The sequence below is a fragment of the Furipterus horrens genome, unplaced genomic scaffold, assembly GCF_987537825.1.
Source record: "Furipterus horrens unplaced genomic scaffold, mFurHor1.1.pri manual_scaffold_1, whole genome shotgun sequence".
In the NCBI taxonomy this organism is placed as follows: domain Eukaryota; kingdom Metazoa; phylum Chordata; class Mammalia; order Chiroptera; family Furipteridae; genus Furipterus; species Furipterus horrens.
The window spans coordinates 24,081,449-24,106,286 of record NW_028327171.1 but is presented as its reverse complement, the minus strand read 5'-3'; the positions used below and the strand labels follow the sequence as shown (position 1 = coordinate 24,106,286).

Sequence of the window (24,838 nt, the reverse complement as noted above, 5' to 3'; positions counted from 1 at the left end):
TAAAAGTGTTTCCCACACACCCACTCACACTGTTCATATTTGAGCATGTTCACAAGGAACACTCAATTATTTAATTTCTAGTCTTATGACCTACTCTGATATTTGTGTTTTAGATTTAATTTTATATCTTAATTCTCAGATCTTTGAACATTCAATATGAATGTGTATTTTAATCATTTTCCAATTAGGTAACATGCTTGGGAAATGATTGAAGTAAATACTATGTTACAAAGGTTAGGCATGTTTATAGAGATCAATATCAACTGCTTTGAAAATCCTATTAAATGATTTTAATTTTTCTGTTAAAAAAGGAAAAGCCTAAAGTGTATCATATGTTTAATCTTCAAGATAGATATCTTTGTTGTTTTATTTAAATTTAAACCATGTTAAAGTTCAAACCAAGCCCAAATAGTGCATTGTAGTCGATCAGACAATGTTGTTGAGACAAGAGATACCATGTTTTTCTCATTAATGCCCTTTCAGAGCCTATTTCCGGAGCCCCTGTCCATACAGAGTCATTCTGTGCAATTTCTCAGATCTCTGTGGGAGAAGACCCAGGCGGACGGTGCTCACAGCTTTGAAACAGCCATGATGGAGTCCACATTTCCGCAGCAGAAGGTAAATGCTTCTTTACCAGGATATGTTACTTTAAACAAAAATTCATGATTATCTTGAAACAGTTTGCCTTTTTCTCAAAAGTTCAGTTTTTTCCTTCTTTCTTTTACCTTTTTCTTTATCATTAAAAAAACAACAACAACAAAAAAATACGCTTATTAAGTCATAGAGTTGACTCAGGGTAGAATGAGATCAGTAGACAGGATCATTGCCTATTGTGATTTTGCTAAATCATGATTTGTTAAGTGGCTCACAGAGTGCCAGATGGTGGCCCCGTTCAACAAGAGGCCACAAGAGAAATTGACATAGATAAGTTGATTACTCACAGGTCCTGGAGGAAGTACACAGCAGGCCTTATGAGGCCACTTGAAGACAGTTACGGAAGGTGCAGACAAGAGAGGGAGGCAGTACCTAGGGCACATGCCTTTATTTGGGTCTGTGGAGAGAGTGCTTTGGGATTCCTGAGCTAAGGCTGGATTGGTCAATTCAGACAAAAAAGAATGGAGTTTTGGTTAACCCTGCAAAAGTCTTCTCAAGAGGGCACCCAAGGTGGAGGCCCTGGGAAGCAGGGAAAACTTGATCACAGGGCTATTGGAAAAATCCTATCAGAAATTTACATTTGCCTGTGACTCTCCAGGCTGTTGTCTGGGGCATGCACTTCCATTACGGGGTTAGTGTCAGTTTAAGGCCCCCACAGGCCGCTCGGCCAAACAAAATGGAGTAGCCTAGCTAAACTTTGACCCTGGTGTTTGAGGCTCACAGACTGACATAATACAGCCCACTCAAAGGTGCTCGAAAACTACACACGTAGTACACAACAGAAACATTTTACAAAAGAAGACCATGGACGGAAAGGGAAAGAGCATTAGAGAACTGAGCCCCAAGTTTTTCAGTGCTTTTCATTTCTTCCCTCAATACTTCCTCTCATCCCCTTGTCCTCTGCAGTCACCACAAAGCAAAAAAAAAAAAAAAAAATGAAGATGAGCAGGAACAGAGAGAGAGCACGGTCAGGAAGAAAGAGCTCTGCCCAGGCAGGCAAGTGTGGTTTGAAGCACAGAGCATTTTAGGACTATGGAAACAGGCAGAGGTCTCAGGGCATGGTAGCCCGAGGCCTCCCAAGCAGGCCCCGAAACTTGGAAAGGACCAGAATGTGGAACTACACCCACCCAGTCAATAGAGTGAAATTGGAAGTGGATGTACATTGATGAGGGCAGATTTGCATGCAAGGAAGGTCACAGGCCTGGGTATGGAGAGAAAGATGGGAGAAAACCTGACTGGAGATGGGAAGGCTACTTAGGAAGCTGTTACTGTAATCAGGTAGGAAATGAAAGCCTGAACCAAAGCTGGACATTGTAGGAAAAAGATGGAGTCAAGAGTTATTAAAAAAGTAGAATTAACAGGACTTGGTGCCTGGTAAGGAAGATGAAAACCCAAGGATGACTCCAAGTGCATAATCTGGCTAAATGGATGATGGCACCATTCTGGAAAAGAGAGACCACAAAAGAAGCTGCTGTGGGGAAAAAAGATAAAGCATTCTGGTTCACATAGTTTGAGTCTGAGTTGTTTGTATAGATAAGCAGGTGGTGATGGTGGTGAAATGGACCTCAAAAAGACCAAGTTGGAGCTTTGGATTTGATAGACATAAGGTAACAATTAACATCATGATGGTAGATTGGATCACTCAGGGAGAACAGAATATGTGTAATGAGGGTAGAGAATGCTTATTGATCTCTCACTAGTAAATATAATCAGCTTCTCTAAGCCCTTGCCATACTCAAAGATCTTGATTATTCTTATTTTGCCTTCAAGAAAACCCAGAAATAAGCCTTGGATGCTTACTGAGCAAACCAGAGGTAGTGAGAGTATACAATTGTGGTCGTGAGGGTATATGATCATGGTCTGGTCCTTGTTTTACTATTGAGAAGGGAAATGAACATACCAATATTTACCAATATTAAATAAATTCAAAGTACAAATAAGTAGCAAATGAACCAAACACTGCTATATTGTGAAACTAAATCAATATCTCTGGAATGCTGAAGGATTGTAAAAGGATGAGAAATGGGTGTGATTAATCAGAAGTTTATTTAGAGTAAGACACATTCAACTATTTAAGCACTATTTTTTTGTTTTTGTTTAATACTTGGACATGTGGTATTAAAGAATAAAGGAAATGCCACAATTGCATCAATGCAAAGTAGAATGGAATTCTTTTATATTTCATACAAATTTTAAACTTGTGCATCATGTTTAGAGACAATCCCTTAAATTCTTATAAATTTTTCATTGTGAACTGTATTTTAACTAGAGGCAACCAGTCAGTTAAAATTTGGCAGACTACTTCAAGTCCTAAGAGATTTTTAAAAACCTGGCAAACTAATTTTGTGCATGCTCATAAGTATACTTATTCATATTTCTTCTATTTCATACCACTAAATAGTCCTCTAGGGAAAAATTAACTGTAAACCAAAATGTTTTCAAATTTTTTAAAGCTTCATAATTTGGTTTATTCATAAGTAATAGAAAAAAAATCTTTACTATCTGGAATGTACAGTATTTGGCAATGTTTTCTGCCTTTCTCAATCAAACTGATTTGCTTCTATTTTTTATGAAGTGTTCTGCCCACTAAATTCAAGATTGCTGTGAGAATGGTCCAAAGACTGCTTTAGTTTTTACCATATGTACAGTGTATACTTACACTAGTAACTGAAAATGATGAGCGTTTTTGTATTCGCTGGGATGATGGAGTTGACACCATAGCCAAGTGGATTCTGAAAGGGGGAAACTCCTGAGAAAATGGCCAAGTCTCTAGAATATAATGCTAGAAGGCTTGGTATTACTGTTGCTTTTTAATAAAATTCTGGAATTTTAGAACTGAAAGTCAACAGTATGATATTTGTTAACTTGCAAACAGCTTGAGCACAAGATTCGCATCATGTTTGCTACTGTTTTTCCAGGGTCTCATTGTGCCTGGCACATGGTAGATGCTCAATATACTGTATAATGGGTACTAACTGGATAAATAATCTTGTCATTTTCTAGATGTTAAAATTGGAAGCACAAGGATCTGTTGAAGGTCACATAGCTAGTCAATAGCAGAACTTGAGTATAAGCTCATACCATGGTGACATCAGGCTGTCAACAATATAACTGGTTCTTCTCTACTCGGGGCACATAAGATTACATTTCCCTGCCTCTGGAAGTAAGGGTTGGCCATGTGACTTGTTTCAGCCAATGAACTATGGAAAGGGATGTGTCATTCCAGGCAGAAGCTTAAGCCAGTGTGTGATTCTCCCAGTTCCCTCTCTTCACCCACCTGGTGATTATACATACAAATGTTGGTACTGAGTTGCCAGAAGATGAACACAGAACAGGAGACACACCTGGAATTCTAAGCCACCATGCAAAGGACTGCCATTCTGGAGAGCCACCCAGATCTACCACACACTTTGCATGGGGAAGAAACAATCTTTTGTTTTGTTAAAGACTAATTTTTTTATGTTAGTTATGGTAGCAAAACCTACCTATCTTGACTCATACACCTACCAGAGTAGTTAAGCCTAGTGGCTCTGAAGCCAGGTTACTTGGGTTTAAAACCTGATTCGTCCACTTCCCACTTTGAGGCCTTTGGCTCTGTGCCTCAGTTCCTTTACCACTACAAAGATGACAATATTACTATCTACCTCATACAGCTGTTTGAAAATTGAATAAGTTAATACATAGAGAACTCTCAGAACAGTGGCTACCATTGTGATCTCGCAATAAATGTTAGCTAATACACTGATTCCTAGCCAGGCCAACATTATCAGAAAACATTTTCCAAATGTCAAACAAGAATTTGCTGTATATAATTCAAATTATTATTTGCAAACTATTTAACAATTTCATGCAGGGGTATAATTGTGAAAATCCTTATATATGGTATATATGCTATAATGCTTTTTAGGTTACAAAAAATAAGAAAAGTTTAATATAATGCATTCATTCAATAGTTTAAATAATAAAATATTATCATCGATAGATATTTATATAGTATTTGATAGAATTCAACACTTGTTTTTAATAATCACACATTTTGTATAAAAATCTTATTAATCTATGTCTCCCTAATTAGACTGTTTTTCCATAAGAGTATGTTTGTCATTGTACACCCAGCACCCAGAGCATCACCTACCATATAATAGGTATTGTGTTGACTAAATAAAATAAATGCGTACTGTTAATGACTAGAAATTTTTAACATTATAAAATACTTGCCTTATAAGAAAAATTATACTTAGAGATAACCTACTGAAGATTATTATTACATACAAAAATAAAACCAAAATACCCATTATAATTTTTTATATTTAGTATTGTTCCAAAACATCAGCCAACATGAGAATATGAGCTGCAGGAGAGCGGGGATCATGTCCATCTTGTTCGTACAGAATATTGGGTGTTTAAGGAACATGGCTGGTTCATAGTAGGCATTAAAAATAATAATAACATATTGAATAAATAGAATATAAGACAGAAATAAAGAGAATACTACTTGAAAGAAATAAAATCAATGTTACTTTTAGATAATGTGAGAATCAAAAAACTATTAGAATTAATAATATTCATCATCATCATCATAATAGTTAACTTTAATTGGAAATTTAGAATATGCCAATCACTATTGTGTGTGTTTAATATTAATTATTTCACTTAATTCCAAGAACAACCCCTTGAGGTAGATATCATTATTAGTCCCATTCTACAAATGAGTAAACTAAGAAAAGAGATTCATTAATTTTCTCGAAGTCACAGAGCAATAGAGAGAAATAAGACTTGAATAAACATAGTGACATACCAGGTCCCTGGTTGGGAATAACAAGCATTACAAAGTTGTTAATATTTTCTATGTTAATTAACAAATTAACTAAACTCCAATTTAAATTCTAGCAGAATGTTTTTTTGATACTTTATGAAGTGATGATAAAACATAATGAAAAGGATAAACAAGTGGGACTAGTTTTTAAATTTTTGAGAGAAAAAAATAAGAGAACTTTTCTAATTATTAATACATACTATAAAAACTATAACCATTAAATCATTCTACTTTTTTTTTCTCTACATGGGATGGTTGATCTTGAGCCTACAGGGAGCAAACTGGCCCCAAACTTCTCCAAGTCCACATTTCTTTGCCTCCAATTCTTATGTGTTCAAAGATTAAATTATTCTACTTTTAAAGCAAGAATTAACATACAGATAAATGCAATAGACTATGTAGTCCAGAAACTGACACTAATCTATACATATATGTTAATGTTTAATATATAATTAACTACAAGTTAAATCCTTTTAAAAAACTAGACTAGTCAAGTAAGATGAATTAGCTCTAGAGATCTACTGTACAACATTATACCCATAGTCAACAATATTGTACACTTGAAAATTTGTTAAGAAGGTTGATCTTATATTGTGTTCTTCCCATTGACAACAGCATGGTAACTGCTGTGGGGAGGGGTGTATGAGGGTACTAAATGATAATGGAAAAAATATATAATAAAGATTAAAAGAGATTTTTCCCACAATAAAATAAAATAAAATTTCAAATAAATAAATTTTTTAAAACTAGAAAAAGAAAACTAGATACCAAATCCTAAAGCATTGAACATATAAAAATTGTAAAAGCATTTCCTATAATTAGAAATTAGACAAGCTAGACTTCCGGCCAAGATGGAGGCTTAGACGGACACGCTAAGTCTCCCTCTACAACTAGAGAGGAATACAACTACTTCAAAACAAAGGATAACTAGAAATTCCAGAAAACAAAACTACACGGAAGCCCAACATATGAAGTTATAAACCAGCGGTGCCATTCGGGCAGGTAAGAGTTAAAGAGGGCAAAGCTGTTTGCGGAGCGGCGGGGCGGCGAAAAATCCCAGCGGCAGTCAAGCCCCTGGCAGTGCGCGACCCCAGCGCTGGGGAGAGCGGCCACCGCATTGCCTTGAACAGTGAGGCCCAGGGGGGCGGGAGGACAGATCCCGGTCTCCTAGCTGAATAACTGTGTGAATCCATTTTGGACCCCCGCCCCCAAAGAAAGAAAGCACCACAGGGCTGCGAAATAGGTCGCAGACAGGCGCCGGTCGCTGACTTGTGACGCCAAACGGCGCCGGTCGCTGGGTCATTACGAGTACACAGGCACTGCCCCCCCTACAGCCGGCCCAAGAAAACAAAACGCATCTGTCAAAATGAGGCAGACAACTATAGAAATCCCGGTGACACAGCTCACCAGGCAGCAGATAGAGTACCTGACAGATGAACAGATAAGAAACCTGTCAGAGGCTCAGTTCTGGGCCATTGTTATCAGGTGGCTTACAGAATTCACAAAAGAGCAGGAAAAAGATAAGAAAGAAGCGAAAAACTTTCATAACGAAAGGAACAAAACCGCATACGAGACAGATGGTGAGGAACAAAAATCCAGAGTTCATTTCAACAAACTGGAATATGGAGAAGGAACAAGCAGTCAACCAATGCAGCGAGAGGAAATGGGAAGCAACAATGAGAGGATCAGAAACCTCTGGGACAGCTATAAAAGGCCCAACATAAGAATCATTGGTTTGCCAGAGAATGAGGAAGATGAACTAGAACTTGAAAAATTGAGTGAAAATATAATAAAGGAGAACTTCCCAGACTTGGGGAAGGGAATAGACTTGCAGGTCCAGGAAGCAAGGAGAGTTCCCAAGAGACTGGACCCAGGGAGAACCACTCCAAGACACATTATAATCAAAATGTCAAAAATTAAAGATAAAGAGAGAATCTTAAAAGCAGCAAGAGAGAAGAAAAGAATTATGTACAAAGGGGTCCCAATTAGACTATCAGCAGACTTCTCAAGGGAAACCCTATAGGCAAGAAGGGACTGGCAAGAAATATTCAAAGTAATGAAAATCCAAAACCTACAACCACGAATACTCTATCCAGCGAAATTGTCATTCAGAATAGAAGGACAGAGAAAGTGTTTCCAGGACAAAATAAAACTGAAAGAGTTCATTAGATCCAAACCACTGTTATATGAGATGTTAAAGGGACTGGTTTAAAAAACAGAAGCTAAGGAGATGAAACAAAGGCAAACTAAACAGGCAACGAGAGTGGAAAAGGAACTGTGGGTACGGGAAGCATATTGGGGGGAGGTCAACAGGAAGGGGGAATGGGGAAAGGGAGGGAGATGATATAGGAATTGGGGATCAAGGTAGGAGGGAATGGAATAGACGGAGAGAGGTTGGGAGGAACTGTATGCACAACTAATGGACATAATCTAAAAGGGGGGGACAACTGGAGGGAGGGGGGCCACCGGGTGGAGGGGAGCAGAGGGAAGGGAAATTGGCACAAATGTAATATTTTAATCAATAAAACACATTAAATCTGAAAAAAAAAATTAGACAAGCTAGTGCTCCTATATTTAACACTTTACTATACTACCCAATGCGAAATTCAAAAAAAAAGCAAATAAGAGATATAAGAATTGAAAGAGGAAAAATGAGAAAGAGGGAGAGATACAGGAAGAGAGAAATTACTTACAGGCAATGAAATTATTTATATATAAAATTCAAAAGAATCTAACCTTTAGAACCTATAAGGGTGATCTGTGGAATTAATTCATATATAAGATCAATATATGAACTCAATAGTAAACCTAAATGTTAATAGTAACTATAAAAACTAATAAAAACATATCATTTATAACAGCAATCAAATCTATAAGGGATCTAGGAATAATATAAAAAAAGATGAGAAACACTTGGATGAAGAAAAATTTTTAAATATTAATAAAAACATGTGTTTTAAAAACCTGAATTAATGGGAAAATATACCCTCCTCATAACTAGGAATACTCATTGTCACACAAAAATTTTTTCCCTAATTAAAATATAAATATCATTTCATTTCAATCATAATAGCAACAAAATTTCTTTATGGAGTTTGACAAACTAATCCTAAATTTAAGAATAACCTAAACAATTCTGAAAAAGAACATGGAGGAGGAAATTTTTCTACCAGGAAAAGAAAACTTATTCTAAAGCTATGATAAGATAAGAGCATGATTATCGCTGCAGGGGTAAACTGTGAAGAATAGCCCCAGGCATATATAGATGGATGCTTGGCAGATAAAAAAGGATTTCAAATCAGTGAAGAGAAAATAAAATGTTTTTTAAATAGTACAGGGACATGTGAGTTTTCAAATTGAAAAGATGAAATTAGATTTCTCGCAGATACTATATAGACATATCAACTCCAGATAGATTAGAAGCCTAAATGTAATCAATGAAACCTTAGAGTAAGAATATCAAATGTTGCCTTTGCGGCTTCAGGATAAGAAAGGAGTTTTAAGACCTAACTGAGCAGAAATCATGAAGCAATATGAATAGATTTGACTACATAAAAAGTTTAAATTTCTGTATGACAAAACACACCATCACAACGTTAAAAGGCAAGTACAAGCTGAAAGAAAGTATTTGAAATATGTATAACTCACACAGATATCTTCTATAAATCAACACAGAAGAGACAACCGAAGAGAAAACTTGGCAAAGAACGTAAACAGAAAATTCACTGAACAGGAAAAATGACCAAAAATGTAAGATGTTTAGACTCACTAAAAATTATTAAAATAATTGATTTAAATTTTTTAAAGTGATACATCATTTTACAATAATCAACCTGATGAGAATAAAAAATTGTGACAATAAAAGTCTTGGCATAGACATGAAAAAATAAGAATGTTTTACACAACAGATGAAAATAAAACAGGTTTACTAACATAGAAAAAAGTATTTAAGAAAAATATATGTAAAATTAAATCAGACTCAAACATAAAAATATATGATAATTAAATTAGACAGCTAGCTGATAGTCAATGTAGGTGAGTAACTTTCCAGAAGTCTTAATCTCATTGAAAGCTTATTTTAAAAATGCTTAACCATCCCCACAAAGGATTCCCCTATCTAGTCAGTTAACAAATTCATTACCTCACGTATCGATCTCCCCTCCATGATAACATTTAAGTTCTCTCTTAAAAGAGCTTAAGCATTTTACAGAGATGCTCATTTCTTTCCACAAGGAAGTTTTGTTTATCATGTACAAAAATTTTCTGTCCTAGACAAAGTTTAAAACAGATTTTCCTTTACAACCTTTTTAAAAGGGCAATATGGCAATAGCTGGTTATAGTATAAATTCAGTGTACCCTATTATCTTGCAATTCTATTTATAGGCAAAACTCTCACATACCTGCACCAGAAAACATGTACAGGTGTTAACTGTGCATTGTTTCACAAAAAAATCAGAAGCAATGAAAATGTACATCAGTAGAAAGAAGAAAAATGTCCTGGTATAATCATGCTATACAGGCAGAAAAAGGGAATTAATTAGACTTATATGTAGCAACATGGGACAAATCTTGAAAACATAATATTGAATTTTAATAAGCAAGTTGCAGGAGTATGAGATGAATAGTATGAGGGCTTGCATAAATTTTTAAAACACACTAAGCAGCACTATGCATTATTTATGGATACATATACTTGTGGTTAAAATATAACACCATATTTAAAATCACACCAAATTCATGATGGCATTGTCTTTGGATAATGAGGAAGTGGGAGAAAGAGGGAGGGAAATGTTACTGGAAAGGGGATTAAGGAGATCTCCATTTCAGCTGTAATTTTGTTTTTAAAAATTCAGAAGCAAAAAATGAATATTAAGTTTGTGCAACAAGTACAAAGGTATTTGTTACATTATCCATTCTGCATGTTTTTCTTTCTTTTTAAAAAAATTTAATCAAGCTTATAAGTAATGAGTTGAGGATTGATAGATTTAACTACATAAAAATATAAAATTTATAAAATCCAAAACCTACCTATGCAATAACGTAAATGAAAATATGTATCACAAGCATAAAAGACAAAGTTTAATATCCTTAAGGTACTATAAGTTCATTCAAATTAATAATCAGTGGGCCAAGGACATGAGACTTGGTGTCCAGAAAAAAGTATTGAGCCTCATTATTAGTCAAGATATAAAAACTGAAAATAAAATAACATGACCCTTTTTAATTCATTTTTTAAGACAATAATTAGTGCTGACTAGATTAAGGAAGTTTAAATACTCTTAACAGATTTCTAGTTGAAGTGTAAATTATTTCAACATTCCTAAAAAACAATTTAGCAATGCTGGTCAAGAGACTTAAAAATATTCATATCCTTTAACACACTAATTTCACTTCTAGGAATCTGTTCCAAAGTAATTATCTGAAATGTGTACTAAACTTTAGATACAAACACCAAAAAAAAGTACTATGGAGTGATTTGTAAATAGCCTAAATGTCTAAAAATGGGAGAATTAGAGTGTTAGATATAGATATAGAGATATAAATATAGATATAGAACTATATCTTGAGATGGGAGAATTAAAGTAATGTATCCACCCATATGAAAAAATATTAAGGAACCATGAAAACCATGTTTTAGGAAATGTTTAATGACATAAAACAATATTTATATCAAACACCACATTGCAATATACAAAATTATTTATTTAAAGATTATTTGGAGGGTTTCCCACTAAAACAACCAGAAGGAAGTATACCAAAATGTTAGCAATGGTGAGCGCTGGTTGAGAGGACTAGCATTTTCTAAATTTTCTCCAAGAAGTATGTATAATACTTTTATAATCAAGGAAAAAATATCATTACAGAAGTACTACTTTTAGTTATACTGTTTTGTGTAAGGAAATATAAATGAGTAGCTTACTTAAATAAAGAAAATTCCATTTTAAGGTAATTTTCATCAGAAAGTAAGGGTTTTTAAAAGGATAGAAAAGCCGTTGACTTATTTAAGAAATGGGGAGATGACCTCCATGGAGTAACTAGCGATACGATTAATATTTCCACTTTTCAGATGTTGAAGTGCTCTGATCAGCAGAGGACCAGGCAGTTGACAAAGTTGACTGGGTAATTGCTAAAGGACTAGAATCAGAGAAAGCAGTCTCCTTTATTGACACACATGTTCCAGTTCCCAAAGCCTGGAGAAATTCCATATGCCACAGAAATGAGGTCTCAAAACTATGCCCATTATGGAAACAAAAAAGAAAAAAATTAAAATTTGCTGCTGAAATAAAATGTGCCCCATCTGGCTAACATTTGGAGATTTGTTTTCAGTCCACATTGCTACAAACACGCTTGACAGTTCTCAGGGTAATTGGCAGTAGTGTCAAAGCATAAGCAAAACTAAAGCACCAATCCTCTGTGGAACAAAAGGAGTCCTTCTGTTGTTCCCAAGGCTTAGATTAGGGTTCTGAAATACACTGTTAATACAGTGCTTTGATAAATAAATACATAAGGAAGTAAATAAGGAGTAGGCTTATTTGTTATAAAGACTGTAAACTATTCAAATTCTTATGAGGAATTTAAGTCTACACGTGCACTGTGAATGTCAAGTGTTGGAGGCCAGCCTCAAGGGAGAGCAGTGTGAACCATGGTGTTTGAGAGAGGTTAGCTATGTTGAGCCTCCCTTTCTGAGCAAGCTAAATGGGAATGGGGTAGCTGAGAATTAGGTTTAAGATTTCAGAAGCCTAGATGGGGGGGCTGGTGGCAGGAGCGGAAGGGTGGGTAGGGACTCCTAGACTATGATCTCAGAACCAGGAAAATCTGATAAACAGTATCTAAAAACCAAAGGTGAGGTAAAGAAATTAAACACATGTGTGAATAAGAGCCTATCTGAAGAAGCCAGGCCAAGGGTAAATCCAGTCATTAGGGATAAACTCCATGGGAATGCAAATCATGATAGGAAATTGGTGGCAAGGGGGCTGGGAGGGCAGGCTGAAGGTGGGATGTGAGTGCAGATGCAAATATTTGGGACAGTCCTATGGAGAGTGAGCTAGTTAGGAGGATAGTGAGCATTAAAATATGGAGTCTGGGTCTTTTAAAGAAAGAAGAAAATGGTTTCCTGTAAAGAAAATGACATCACTTCCAGTCAAGCTGGAAACCTAGGTAGACACACTTTGCCTCCTCACACAACCATAGAAAGAATTATAGCCAGATCTCAAAACTGGTAACACCCAGAACCATTAGAAAATCGAGCTGTACAGAAGTCTGAAAACCAAGGATTTTAAAAGGACACATTCAACAAACAGGAGGAATACCTTAAGAGTGAGTGACCCCAGCCCCAGGCCAAACCACACAGCCCAGGGTTCCAGCACATGGAAGATAGACCCCTGTTACCTCTGGCTGTAAAAACCAGTGGGGGTAGGGATGGTAGAAGAAACTGCTGGATTTTCACCACTTAAAGGGTCAGCACAGCCTTAGAATGTACACAAACCCACCCACTCTGGGATTCACCACCAGGGCAAGAGCTGGAAGAACGCCAGCCCCACAGGAAGGGGTGAAGTGACTGGAAATGAGTCAAGCACCAGATGAACCACCAGAAGCCAGGAGGTGGCATTATCCATCCCCTCTCCAAGCCCTTGAGCCTTACCACACAGCCACAAAGCAGTGAAGTGGGTTGCCCCACCCTGGCAATTACCTAAGCCTCCACACCATACAATTTACAAGTGCCTTTTCTACATAGGCCACATTAATAAAACAGGGAGTAAAAGTAGCTCTACTTAATACACAGAAGCAAACACAGGGAGGAGTCAAATTGAGGAGACAAAGAAATATGGCCCAAATAAAAGAACAGAACAAAACCCAAGAAAAAGAACTAAGCAAAACAGACATAGCCAACCTATCAGATAAAGAGTTCAAAACACTGGTGATAAGAATGCTCAAAGAACTCTTTGAATACAGCAAAAAAATAAAGGAAGGAATGAAGTTTACACTAAGTGAAATAAAGAATAATCCACAGAAAACCAACAGAGAAGGGAAAGAAGTTGGGGTTAAAACCAATGATATGGAACATAAGGAAGAGATAAACAATTAACCAGAACAAAAAGAAGAAACAAGAATTTTTAAAAATGAAGATAGGCTTAGGAATCTCTGAGATAGCTCCAAACATGCCAACATCTGAATCATAGGAGTGCCAAAAGGAGAAGAGGAAGGGCAAAAATTGAAAACTTATTTGAGAAAATAATGAAAGAAAACTTCCCTAATTTGGTGAAGTAAATAGACATACAAGTCCAGGAAGCACAGAGAGTCCCAAACAAGTTGGACCCAAAGAGGAACACACCAAGACACGTCATAATTAAAATGTCAAATGTTCAGGATAAAGAGAGACTCTTAAAAGCAGCAAGAGAAGAGAGTTATTTACAAAGGAGTTCCCATAAGACTATCAGCTGATTTCTCAAAAGAAACTTTGCAGGCAAGAAGGAACTGGCAAGAAGGATTCAAAGTGATGAAAAGCAAGGACCTGCAATCTAGATTCCTCTATCCAGCAAAGCTATTGTTTAGAATGGAAGGGCAGATGAAGTGCTTCCCAGACAAGGTAGAGCTAAAGAGTTCATCACCACCAAGCCATTATTACAGGAAATGTTATAGGGACTTATGTAAGAAAAGAAAAAAAGATCAAAATTATGAGAATTAGAAAGGCAACAAATTCACAACTACTAACAACTGAATCTTATTAAAAAATTTTAAGAAATAAAAAACACTAAGCAAACAACCATAACAGGAACAGAATCATAGATTTGGAGGGTTATCAACTGGGAAGGGGATAAAAGGGGGAAATGGTGCAGGGATTAAGTAGCATAATTGATGTTAAGAATAATATAGGAATTGGAAAAGCCAAAGAACTTATATGCATAATCCATGGGCATGAACTAAGGTGCGGGAATTGCTGGAGGGAAGGGTGGTTGGTACACAGCAGAGGGGGGCAAAGAGGGAAAAATTGGGACAATTATAATGGCATAATCAATAAAATATACTTTAAAAAAGAGAATGACATCAGCAATGATATGAAGGAGCCAAAAAAAAATCACAGTGAAGACATGGTAAATGTGACCATAATTTATTCAATTAAAAATATTTTGGGGGAATGCCTGCTCTATACCAAGCACTGTGCAGAGAGACTCAACATAAGCAATCATGCTCTGTCCCAAGGAAAACAATAACATACAAGTAAATAAATACACAATTCCACCCTGATAGAGACTATAAAAATATAAAATGCCTGAAGGAAGTGATTAAGGGAGCATTTGTTGGGTGGTCAGGGAAGGCTTCTCTGAGGTGGTGTCTGATGAGTTTTCCTGGCAAAGAGAACATATTGTGTAAAGACCTTGAGATCAAAAATGAAGAAGAGAGAAAGAATAAGAACAGCAAGGCAAAACCTTGGCATATTAGAGCATTCTCCTCTAAATTTAAATCACACTTTCCATCAGAAAAAATTTCTGAGCAAACACTCTCAATGTTTATATTTATTTACTTATTAATTATATCCATTATTATACTAATTTCTATTATAAGACATATTCAAAAATAGAAATTTTAAAGGATGAGATGAAAAATAAAGTGAAAGTTCTAATATTTTCTTCTTCCTACATCACTGTGAATGCTCATGCCCACCCAAGAGGGAACTCTCTCTCCTTCCACCATGTTGGAAGAAGAGCAAGTCGAGAGTTCATCTGAGGGAACTGACTTCTGACCTTGCAGGCCACAGCAAGGAGCTGAGATTTTATTGCAGTCTCTGGGAAGTCACTGAAGAGTTTTGAGCAGAGGACATTACCCAGCTTGTCTCCCAATGATCACTCCTTGTGTGGAGACGAGATCAGAAGGAACCGAAGCAGAATCTGGGAGATCAGGAAGATGATAACTGATCCACATGAGAGAAGAGCATAGCTTAACTGGGATGGTCCTAATCAGGATAGAATAAATGACACATCAGTATAAGTTCTGGATATAAAAAGGACATAACAAGTTCATGGGTGGGGTGGTAAGGGTGAGAGAGGCTTTTGAATATCTCACATTTAAAATGCCTATGAGATGTTTCAGTGGAGTGGTCTAGCAGGCAAATGTGAAGCAGTTTAGGACAAAAATATAAATGAGGTTATTGTTGGCACAGAGGTGATGAAAGATCCTTGGGGAGATTAAAACAATCTGGAAGAGAGCTCAGAGAGGAAAAGGGCGCATATCAGGATTAAATCCAGAGAGCAGCCAAGAGAGAAAAGGAGCCCAGAAAGTGGAGAGGTCATAGATATTAAGAGAATACCAGAGAAAGAGAAAGGATGTGGCTGGGACTCGGCAGCCAGATCAAGGAGGACACATACAGAAAAGTGTCCATTCATTTGGGCAACTTGGAAAGAACAGTTTTAATGGAGTTTTAAGGGCAAGGTGCAAAGGTCAGTGGAAGAAAAGAATAAGGAAAGAACCAGCATATGTAGAGAGCTGTTGTAAAATTTTGGTGCTGAGTGGGCTGATAAGGGAGGAAGTATGGAGATGGTTTCATATGGAAACCCCAGAGCATGTTTGTAAGTTGTTGGGATGATGCAATAGAGAGAGTGAACAATGATTAGCAGATGGGAAGAAAAAGTCATTGCATGCAGACCCAGATCAAGTAGTAGACTTGATGGTGGAAAGATGAATGAGTTCTTTTGGATGGCTCTTCCTCTTTTTTTTGGGTGAAATAAAAGGTGAGGCCATCAGCTAAAAGTGGGGTAGGGAAAGGAGGGGTCCAATGTGGGAGGTTTGAGGAAAGACAAAGTCTGAAATGAAATTCTTAGAGAAAGCAACCATGAATGAACTTACTAGAGAAAAATAGCAGGACCATCAGGCAATGAGAAGCATTCATTTTGGATCTGAGATGATAGATTTAAAGTAAAATGGAAATATGCCTTTTCTCCAGCAGTGATCGGCTGTTAGGTTGCTAAAATAAGCTTTTTTTCTTCCTTCCTTCCTTCCTTCCTTCCTTCCTTCCTTTCTTTCTTTTTTCTTTCTTTCTTTCTTTCTTTTTTCTTTTTTTTTTTTTTTTTTGGTTCAGTGGTAATGAAATGGTACAAGGTCTCAAGAAGGTAGGGGAGACCTATGTTTGAGAGAAGAGAGAGGGTTAAGATACAGACCAAAAGGAAAGATACAAAATGCTGAAGAAGAGTCTACACGTAGGAAACCTGATTTGAGAAACAGAAAGGTGCTCTTCAGACCCCCCCAAAATTTTTTCTAAATGATGACAATGATGGATTTGTGCTGAGCCTCTTTTCACAAGAATCCTCTGCTTTTCCTCCCACCCCCAACAAATGCTCTGCTATTCCCCTTGGAAACAAGGACACAAGCTCATTTATCACAAGGCTGGCCAAGGCTAAGGCGAACAGCCAGCCGAGTGAGGAGAGAGAGGCTAGCTGTGACCAGGGCCACATGTACACTGTGCTCCATGCAAAAGGCTTGCAATGCTAGGTAGCACTGGGAGAGTATTAGCTTAAGCAGAGATGAATTTTTATCACAGTTTATGCAGTATCAGTGGACTTGCACTCCTCCCCTGCAGCCTCTTAATAGTTCAGCTGGGATTAACATGATTAACGTGAGAGGAGAGGCTCGAAGGTGAAAAGAGTCCTTGAGAGCTGACATGTCTTCTGGAGACTTTTACAAGCATGACTTTTATTGATGCCTTGGGACCACTGAGTATGGAAGTTCAGCCAAATTCTAAACTTTGCCTCCCAAAATACTGTCTCTACCTTCATTTGAATGTACCTTTTCCCCTTAAGAGCTATACATTATAACAATCTATAGGGCCCCTCATTTAAACAATCCCTTATACACAGCTCATATTAAATGGTGGCATATGATTTTATAAACACGTTGAACCTAAGTGACAGTTCCATTCCCTATTGAAAAATTAAGAAGTTGCTACCCTTACACTAAGCTAATTGATATACACTATTAATATCTTCCTAAACACAATCCACATATACTGTACCTCTGTTGTATATAAGCTTTTAAAAATGCATTAAAATTGGCATAAGAAATGTTTTTTTGGATTATTTAAATCTTGGTTTATCACGTGCATTGCATGTTCTTCATGTTAGACAAGCCAGACTGTCCTATAATGAAGCATGTCAATTTTACTACTGTAGTGAACATTCCTTCACAGTCAGCCAGATGTTCTGCATCAGCCAGGGAAATTAAAAAAAAAAAAAAAAAAAACTTTAGAAAATAGTTAACAAAATAACTCTATTCCTGGGGGAACAGAGGTATGCAGTTCCTCCGAAATGTCTGTTCTAATCCAATAGTGGTTTAGGATCTTTTCTTAAACAATCGGTGCATGAGGAAATTTTTTAATTTTTCCCTCCATGTGATCATGGATAGTATGTGAATACTTACAAACACTGGGCACTAAACTATTAGAATAAACTGTACCTCTTTGTAAAAAAAAAAAGTGGAAGTGTGGTAGTTAGAAGCTCAGGACCTTGGTTCAAATCCTGCTCCTACCATTTACCAGTTCTTTTATGTAAGTCCTCTGTGCTTCATCTTCTTTACCTGCCAAATGCAGAAAATACTAGTACCCACCTCACAGGAGATTTTATGAGATTTAGGAGATACAATATATGTAAATTTTTTAGAACAGTGACCATTGCATACTAAGTCCTCAATAAACAGTAACTAATATTATTTTATTACACTTTCTCCACAAACAAAATGAATGACAAAGGTTCCATCTCTTGAGAATGAACTTTATTTTCACATAGCCAAACATTTATCCAGGCCCACCACCCAGGTCTATTATAAAAGGAGACTACTCCAACTGAATAATAGTTTTCCAAGTTAAAAGCTGAGTTTCATGAAAATAATGAAACTTTCTTACGTGGCTCATGAATTTAGTTTAAAAACAATCCCAAAAGAGACTTCTAAAAATGTTTTGAGCAGAGGCTATGAGTGGCCACTCAAGTTTAACATTCATTTCAAAACGTAAATTCTGGGTTTTTAATACAAAAAAATTATAGCAATTTAAATATCTCAATATTAGACATATCAAGAAAAAGAACAGTGTCACTATTTACTTTTATTTTTAGAACCCTGAAATTTGCATGTAGTTTGGCCAACTTTGGCCTCTTCAAAGCTCTGAGGGATAACTACACTATGGAGTGATCTTTACTTTTTTTTAATTCAGTAAACTAACATTTCCTAAAGTCTAATTAACTTCAATACATTTTTGCATTTTATACTATTTTCAGTATAATTTGGGGTGCTTATTGAAGAACAGTCTGAAAGGAAGGGGCCTTTTTGCAAAGTCCTCTGTTAACTACAGTGCAAAGAATCATTTGATGCCTCTTTCCAGGGTCTGGAAGTTCCTCCTCTAGTCTCCCTGCAGCCAGCCCAAGTAGCTCATGCCAAACGTATGCTCCTTTCATCACAATCTTTCACAGGAGTTAATGGGAAGAATTGGAATACCCCACCGCCACACTTTAGTGCTGGTCTGGCTCAGTAGTTCCCAGACCTTAGTGTACGCAGGACTGCCTGGAGAGCTTATTTACATGCAAGTTTCCAGAGCCTCTGTGGATCTTGCAAATGGTACTCACTGGGGCGAGCCTGGCACTATGCATCTTTAACAAGTGATCCAGGTGATTCGGAAACAGGAGGTGTCACATGTTACTTTCACAGACACACCAGAAGAGAGACAAAGGCAACTGAAATTCAATTGACTTGGCTTGAGTCGCATCTCCACCACTGGCATGCTCTGGGAATCTGGACAAGTTGGTTGACCTCCCCTGTAGCTCAGTTTCCACTTATAAACCAGTAACTAATCCAACTGCCTCATAGGGTTGCTAGGAAGGGGAAATGAGATGGTACATTCAATTAAATACCCAACAGAGCACCTGGCACACAGTAAATGTCCCAATCAGCACCTAGAAAGCCATTACTTCATACATCCGGAGGCTGTGGTTAAATCACTTGTTTGGTCTTCTCTTTTCTGAATTTGTAACAATTTAGGTATCTTGTGGCACTGTGCTCTGAATTTTTTCCTTTTCAACTCTTTCATAAGAACTAAATATTATGGTCTGTGTCTGGTCAGGGCCCGGGTACCTCATTATAATCCTGTGTGTGTATCTAATTGTTCCCTAAATGGGCACACCTTGTTGCACGCTTTAATTTCAGCATCTCATTAGAGTGCTCCATTTGCCCACCTTGTTATTTCCCATCCCTTCACCAATGTTCCTTTCTTTCCTGCTCCTCCTTTCAGTCCTCACATCTTTTTGTTCCTATTTCGTAATTCATAGTATTAATTCATAGTATTAAATCCTTCCTTTTATGCTTGTCATTATTCCCTCCTTTCTGCACAGCTCATTACATCCTTCCATCTGTGAACCTCATTATGCCATTCCATTTTTATCTCATTACATCCTCATCATGCACATATTATTAGCTCCTCCATTCATGCATAACACTGCATTCTTTCTCTCTGTTTCTTATCACAACCTGCCCTTTCCACCCTCCCCATTTAATGCTTCCATTTACAAATCACATTACATCCCCCTAAATGCCTTTATCATTACACCCATCCATTTATGCATCTCATTACACCATTACCCACACACATTTCTATGTGCATTTCTATTTGTACATCTCATTATAGCCCTATCAAATATGCACATGTCATTATCCCCCTTTCATATGTTCACATTGCATTACATCCTATTATGTTTGCCTCTCATTACATTCAATATCTCTAAGTTTGACAACACACTAACAAAAACAGACACATAAGTATGTTACTTGCTTTTTAGAAAATGAAATATGTTTTTCAGGCACCTAACATTAGTGTTTCTTAAACACGTCATTCATTTCAGATAGATTTGCATATATTTATCTAGCTAAGAGACAAAAAAGCACTATATTTTATATGCATAAAAAGGAGCTCCTTAGATTGCTTTGTTCAAATCATCATCATTATCACTACTTTGCATTATTTCTCTACAGTTAATGCAATTACCATGAATTGACTTGGGGCAAAAACTCTCTGAAGGAGACCTCTTAGGGATCACTGTCATTTTACAGATTGAGGAGTGCATTGAAAGCCCTGAGAAATCAAGATATTTCCCAAGAACTGCTAGCGAATGACAGTGACTGGGTGCAGACTCAGATCTTAGGGCTCTGAAACCACTTTCTTTATTCCATACCCCTCTGCAGGGATAAAAAATATATACTTCTAAGTGTTATTTAACCATTTCTGTAATACCTGAAACAGAACTTGATGTCAGCATGCTGCAGGTTTGGTTTCTTTCCTAAAACAAAGCAACAGAACATATCTCAAACACTTTGCATTTCATGCTTATTTCTTTGTCACCCAGCTTGAAGAGCTGGATTAAAAGAGGCCTTATGATAGAGGACCACCCCTCAACAGAAGTAAATGCAAAAATTAAGAAAAAGACATGGTCCTTTAATGACCTTCGCCCCAAGACCAGCCTCATACAGGCAAAATAAAGCGTCTCCTCTCCAAGGGACGTGCGGGGAACCAAGGGAACCACCCGACACACGCAGAACTTTTCTTTCTCACAGATTCGAACCCCTGCCAGTCTTCCTGCTTCACTGAACTGTTTTCTCTGCCTCACTTTTGTTTTTATTAAATTCAGAAATAGCTGACAAATTCAGAAAAGTGAAGAAAGATGAAACCCGATCCAACCACAAGACAGAAAAGATGCTTACATTTCTTGCATATTTACTTTAAATATTTCTCTTTATACACAGAAGAAAACTGTTGCAAATACTCTTCCAAGGTTGGTCGGCATTATTTCCATGAATGTTTTTGAACTATTGTTTTAAAATTGTAGATGTGTGTTATCATACTTTTTACATATCTTTTGTGATATGCTTTCTGTGCTGTAGAGTATCTTTAAAAAATGAGCCTATTCATACAGGTAGAGTTAGCTCATTCATTTTAGCATCTATAAAATTTTCCATTGTGTAAACACACAGCAGTTCACTTTATCCATTTCTCTACCAAAGTGTAGTTCAACTTATTATATCTGCCTTGATTACTATTACTTTACCAATGTTTAGTGCAGTGCTCTATCTCTTGAATGACTATTGAGATATTTGAAATGCCTACACCATGGGAAAAAAATGCCTTCTCTCTTAAGTATGTGGTAGAATCATGGTAATTTGATTTCTCTTTGTAACTGCTCGAGGTAGTAAACACATCAATAAAATAATAGCTCTTAAAGTAAAACTAGACCCTGGCCAAATGTTGGTATGTACTAGTGTATTAAAATAATCATATCTAAATATGGTGGTCTGAATCCCAAAACTTGGAATGCTTCTTATGATAACAAAGACAATTAAAAAATGGAGAGAAATACAATGCTTGCTATGGAAGTGTGGTTGATTTTTCCCATGGCTTAAGAAGCAATGGTTTAAAAAGTCATTGGAGACTTCTGGTCAAGATGGCAGCATAGGCAGACATGGCTCACCTCCTCCCACAACCACATCAAGATTACAACTAAGATATACAACAACCACCACTCAGAACTGTCAGAAATCAAGTTGAATGGAAGTCTGACAACTACAAATTAAAGAAACTACATCCAATCAAACTAGCAGAAGGTGTGCAGAGGCAGAACGGGCTGGTCCCACATCCATGCGTGGTGGATAAAAATTCATGAGGGATGTCTTGGGAGCAAAGAGCCCCAACCCCACACTAAGCCCCCCAGCCTAGGGTTCCAGTGCCAGGAAGATAAGTCCACACAACTTTTGGTTGTAAAAACCAGTAGGGATTGAGCCAGTAGAAGAAATTGCTGGAGCCCTAAGCAGCTTCTCTTAAAGAAACCACACATGGACTCACCTACTCAGACTCACTCCCACTGAGCTCCAGCACTGGGGTAGCAGCTTGAAAGGCACCAGTGGCATGCAGGGAGGAACTGAACTGAAGTGTCTAACATCAAGGAGAACAGAGGCCATTGTCCATTTTCTAAACACCACCCCCCCACACACACCCCACAGAGCCACAGAGCTGACCAGCTGGTGCCATATATGAGACTCCATCGACCTGGTCAATACTGTTTGACCTGCCCTGGAGATCCCTAGAGATTCTGCGGCACCCAACTTACGGGCCCACACATGCTTTTCTGAATGATTATTCCAAAAAAAAATTCTTACTTTCATCCACTAGGGGACATGTATGAGGATATTCATTTTTGGCATGGTTCATGTAAGTGCAAAGGTGGAGGTACCCTTGGTGCCTATCACTAGGGGAATGGTTAGATAAAATGTGGTGGGAAGTAGATGCACACTATGAAGTCACTTTGCAAGAGTAGAGGCAATTAACTAAATACACAGACACCATGTTGAAATCTTGAGTGAAAAAAGCAAGAAATAGAAGGCAGTCTGTGGCATAACATCATTTGGGAAAATGAAAAATACACTAAACATTGCTACATGTTTTTCAAGTATATACAAGTATATCTGTTCAAAGATGTATATCAAACTCAGAAGAGTGAGAACTTATGTAAAGGTGAGGTGGGAGGAGCAGGCTGGGAATAAGTGTGGTATCAGGGGTAAAAGAGAAAAAAATAAGACAAGAGAGGGGTCTTGCTCCCAATAGAATAACCTCCATAGCTGAAGAGCGTGGTTATCTCACTAAATGATTTCCAAAGAAAGAAAAGGAAAGCCCCCCAGTGAGCTCTTTCCACATCAGCAGTCTCTGTGATCTGGTACCACACAGCAGTGCCTAGTTGGACCAGACGCTCAGTACAGGGTTGCTAAATGCAGGTGGCCGTAGTCCATTAGAGAAAAAAATAGTCACTGCAATTCTTAGCTTTCCAATATGAAAGGAGATCATGTGAATGCTGGCTTTCATTGCCAACAGTACTGGGTGCTACATTTCACTGCTGTCACTGCTATAGAAATGTCAATGTTTTCTTGACATTCTGAACATTGAAAATCCTTTGTCCTTGCTTCCGCTTTGATTTTAAAAAAATATTTTTCTGGTTTTAATTTTTTAATTGTGTTCATAAAGAAATTATCAAACATTTATGAAACTTCACTCAATTTGCCACCTTTATTTTCTACTCAAGTCATTTGCTTATCTTAGCTTTTCTATAAACCGCTTGATGTAAACTCTTGTCATGTGTATTGTCAACATTCTGTGATCAGATTATTTTCTCACAATCCTTAGGTGAGTGTGAAAATTTGACGTTTTGAGCCAAATCAGATATTCTACCATATCTGTTGGGTCTTAAATAAAGAAGTTCTTTAGAACTTCTCTCTGAAATGAATCAAACAAAGACGGGTGCTTTCTTCCAGACACTCAGAGCCAGGCCCGTAGTCAGAATTGCCATGACTTGCCAAGAAGCAACTCAAAGGTTAGGAAAATAGTCAAGTCTATTTTATGACCTCTAGTGATAGTAAGAAGCTTGCCACATTGCCCTCAAATCTTCACATGTATCTAGAGTTCTCTTATTAATTTGAGATAGAAAAGGGAGAGACAGTGCAACATAACGCATGTGTGACACCCGTGTTGAATACTGAAACACACCAAGTTCTTCCAGATCAGCACCCTTGCTGCCTCTGCTCAGAGCCTGTCTCCCACCTGTTGCCCACCTCCCTCCCACACAGCCCAGCCTTCTGCCAAGTTTCAGAGAAGGCCCAACAAGTCCAATTTTCACACTTCACCTCTCCCTTCTATATTGCACCATTTAGAGTAATAACACCTCTGATTTTTAAGAATGGAATTTTTGGTCTTGCAACCAGATTATATATTTTGTCATATGAAACCTATTGCAGTAAATTATGAACATGGGCCCAAGAGGGCTGACAAATCCCTCAAATACCAATTAATGGAGACAGATCAGCCAGTCCCACATCTGTTCCCAAAGGTGTAGGATTAATTTCCCAGTCAGTGCATATCAGAAAACTTGGGGAAGCTCATTTAGAAATGCAGGTTCCCAGGCCTATACACAGACGGATAGGGTTAGACTTCCAGGAGTGGAACCTCTATCTGGTGGTTATAAAAGTTTCCCCTGGATCCCTGATGCCAACACTTTCTGGGAACTGGTGATCTGGAAAAGCTGAGTCTTGAGAACATGAAGTCAACATGCTATATTGATAAAGTCAGCCAAACATTCTTCTTCAATTACTAACATTTTATTCTAAAAACTTGTTTTATAATATTAAATAAAATGAATACCTATAATACACATAGAGATGCAGGTATATATATTTTAAATAAATATGTTCTGAAAGAGCTTTATGGTCATAGTTGAATAAACATAATCATTGAAAACTTAAATGCTAATGTTGGTATAAATTAGAGATAAAAGTCCACGTGTCTCAATTAGTAAAAATTTA

General features: G+C 37.2%; 1 protein-coding gene and 1 non-coding gene across 2 annotated transcripts in view; one reads left to right on the top strand and one right to left on the bottom strand.

Moving 5' to 3' along the window:
• VEPH1 (ventricular zone expressed PH domain containing 1) overlaps positions 1–24,838 on the top strand; it is a 205,981-nt gene that overhangs the window by 150,802 nt on the left and 30,341 nt on the right. Inside the window, exon 11 of the mRNA XM_090272057.1 lies at positions 484–618. Coding sequence (XP_090128183.1) covers positions 484–618 — 135 coding nt within the window. The remainder of the gene's footprint in view (positions 1–483; positions 619–24,838) is intronic.
• On the bottom strand, positions 5,713–5,838 carry LOC150020776 (small nucleolar RNA SNORA38). Its single transcript, XR_016513711.1, has one exon. It is a non-coding gene; the product is annotated as a small nucleolar RNA SNORA38 (small nucleolar RNA).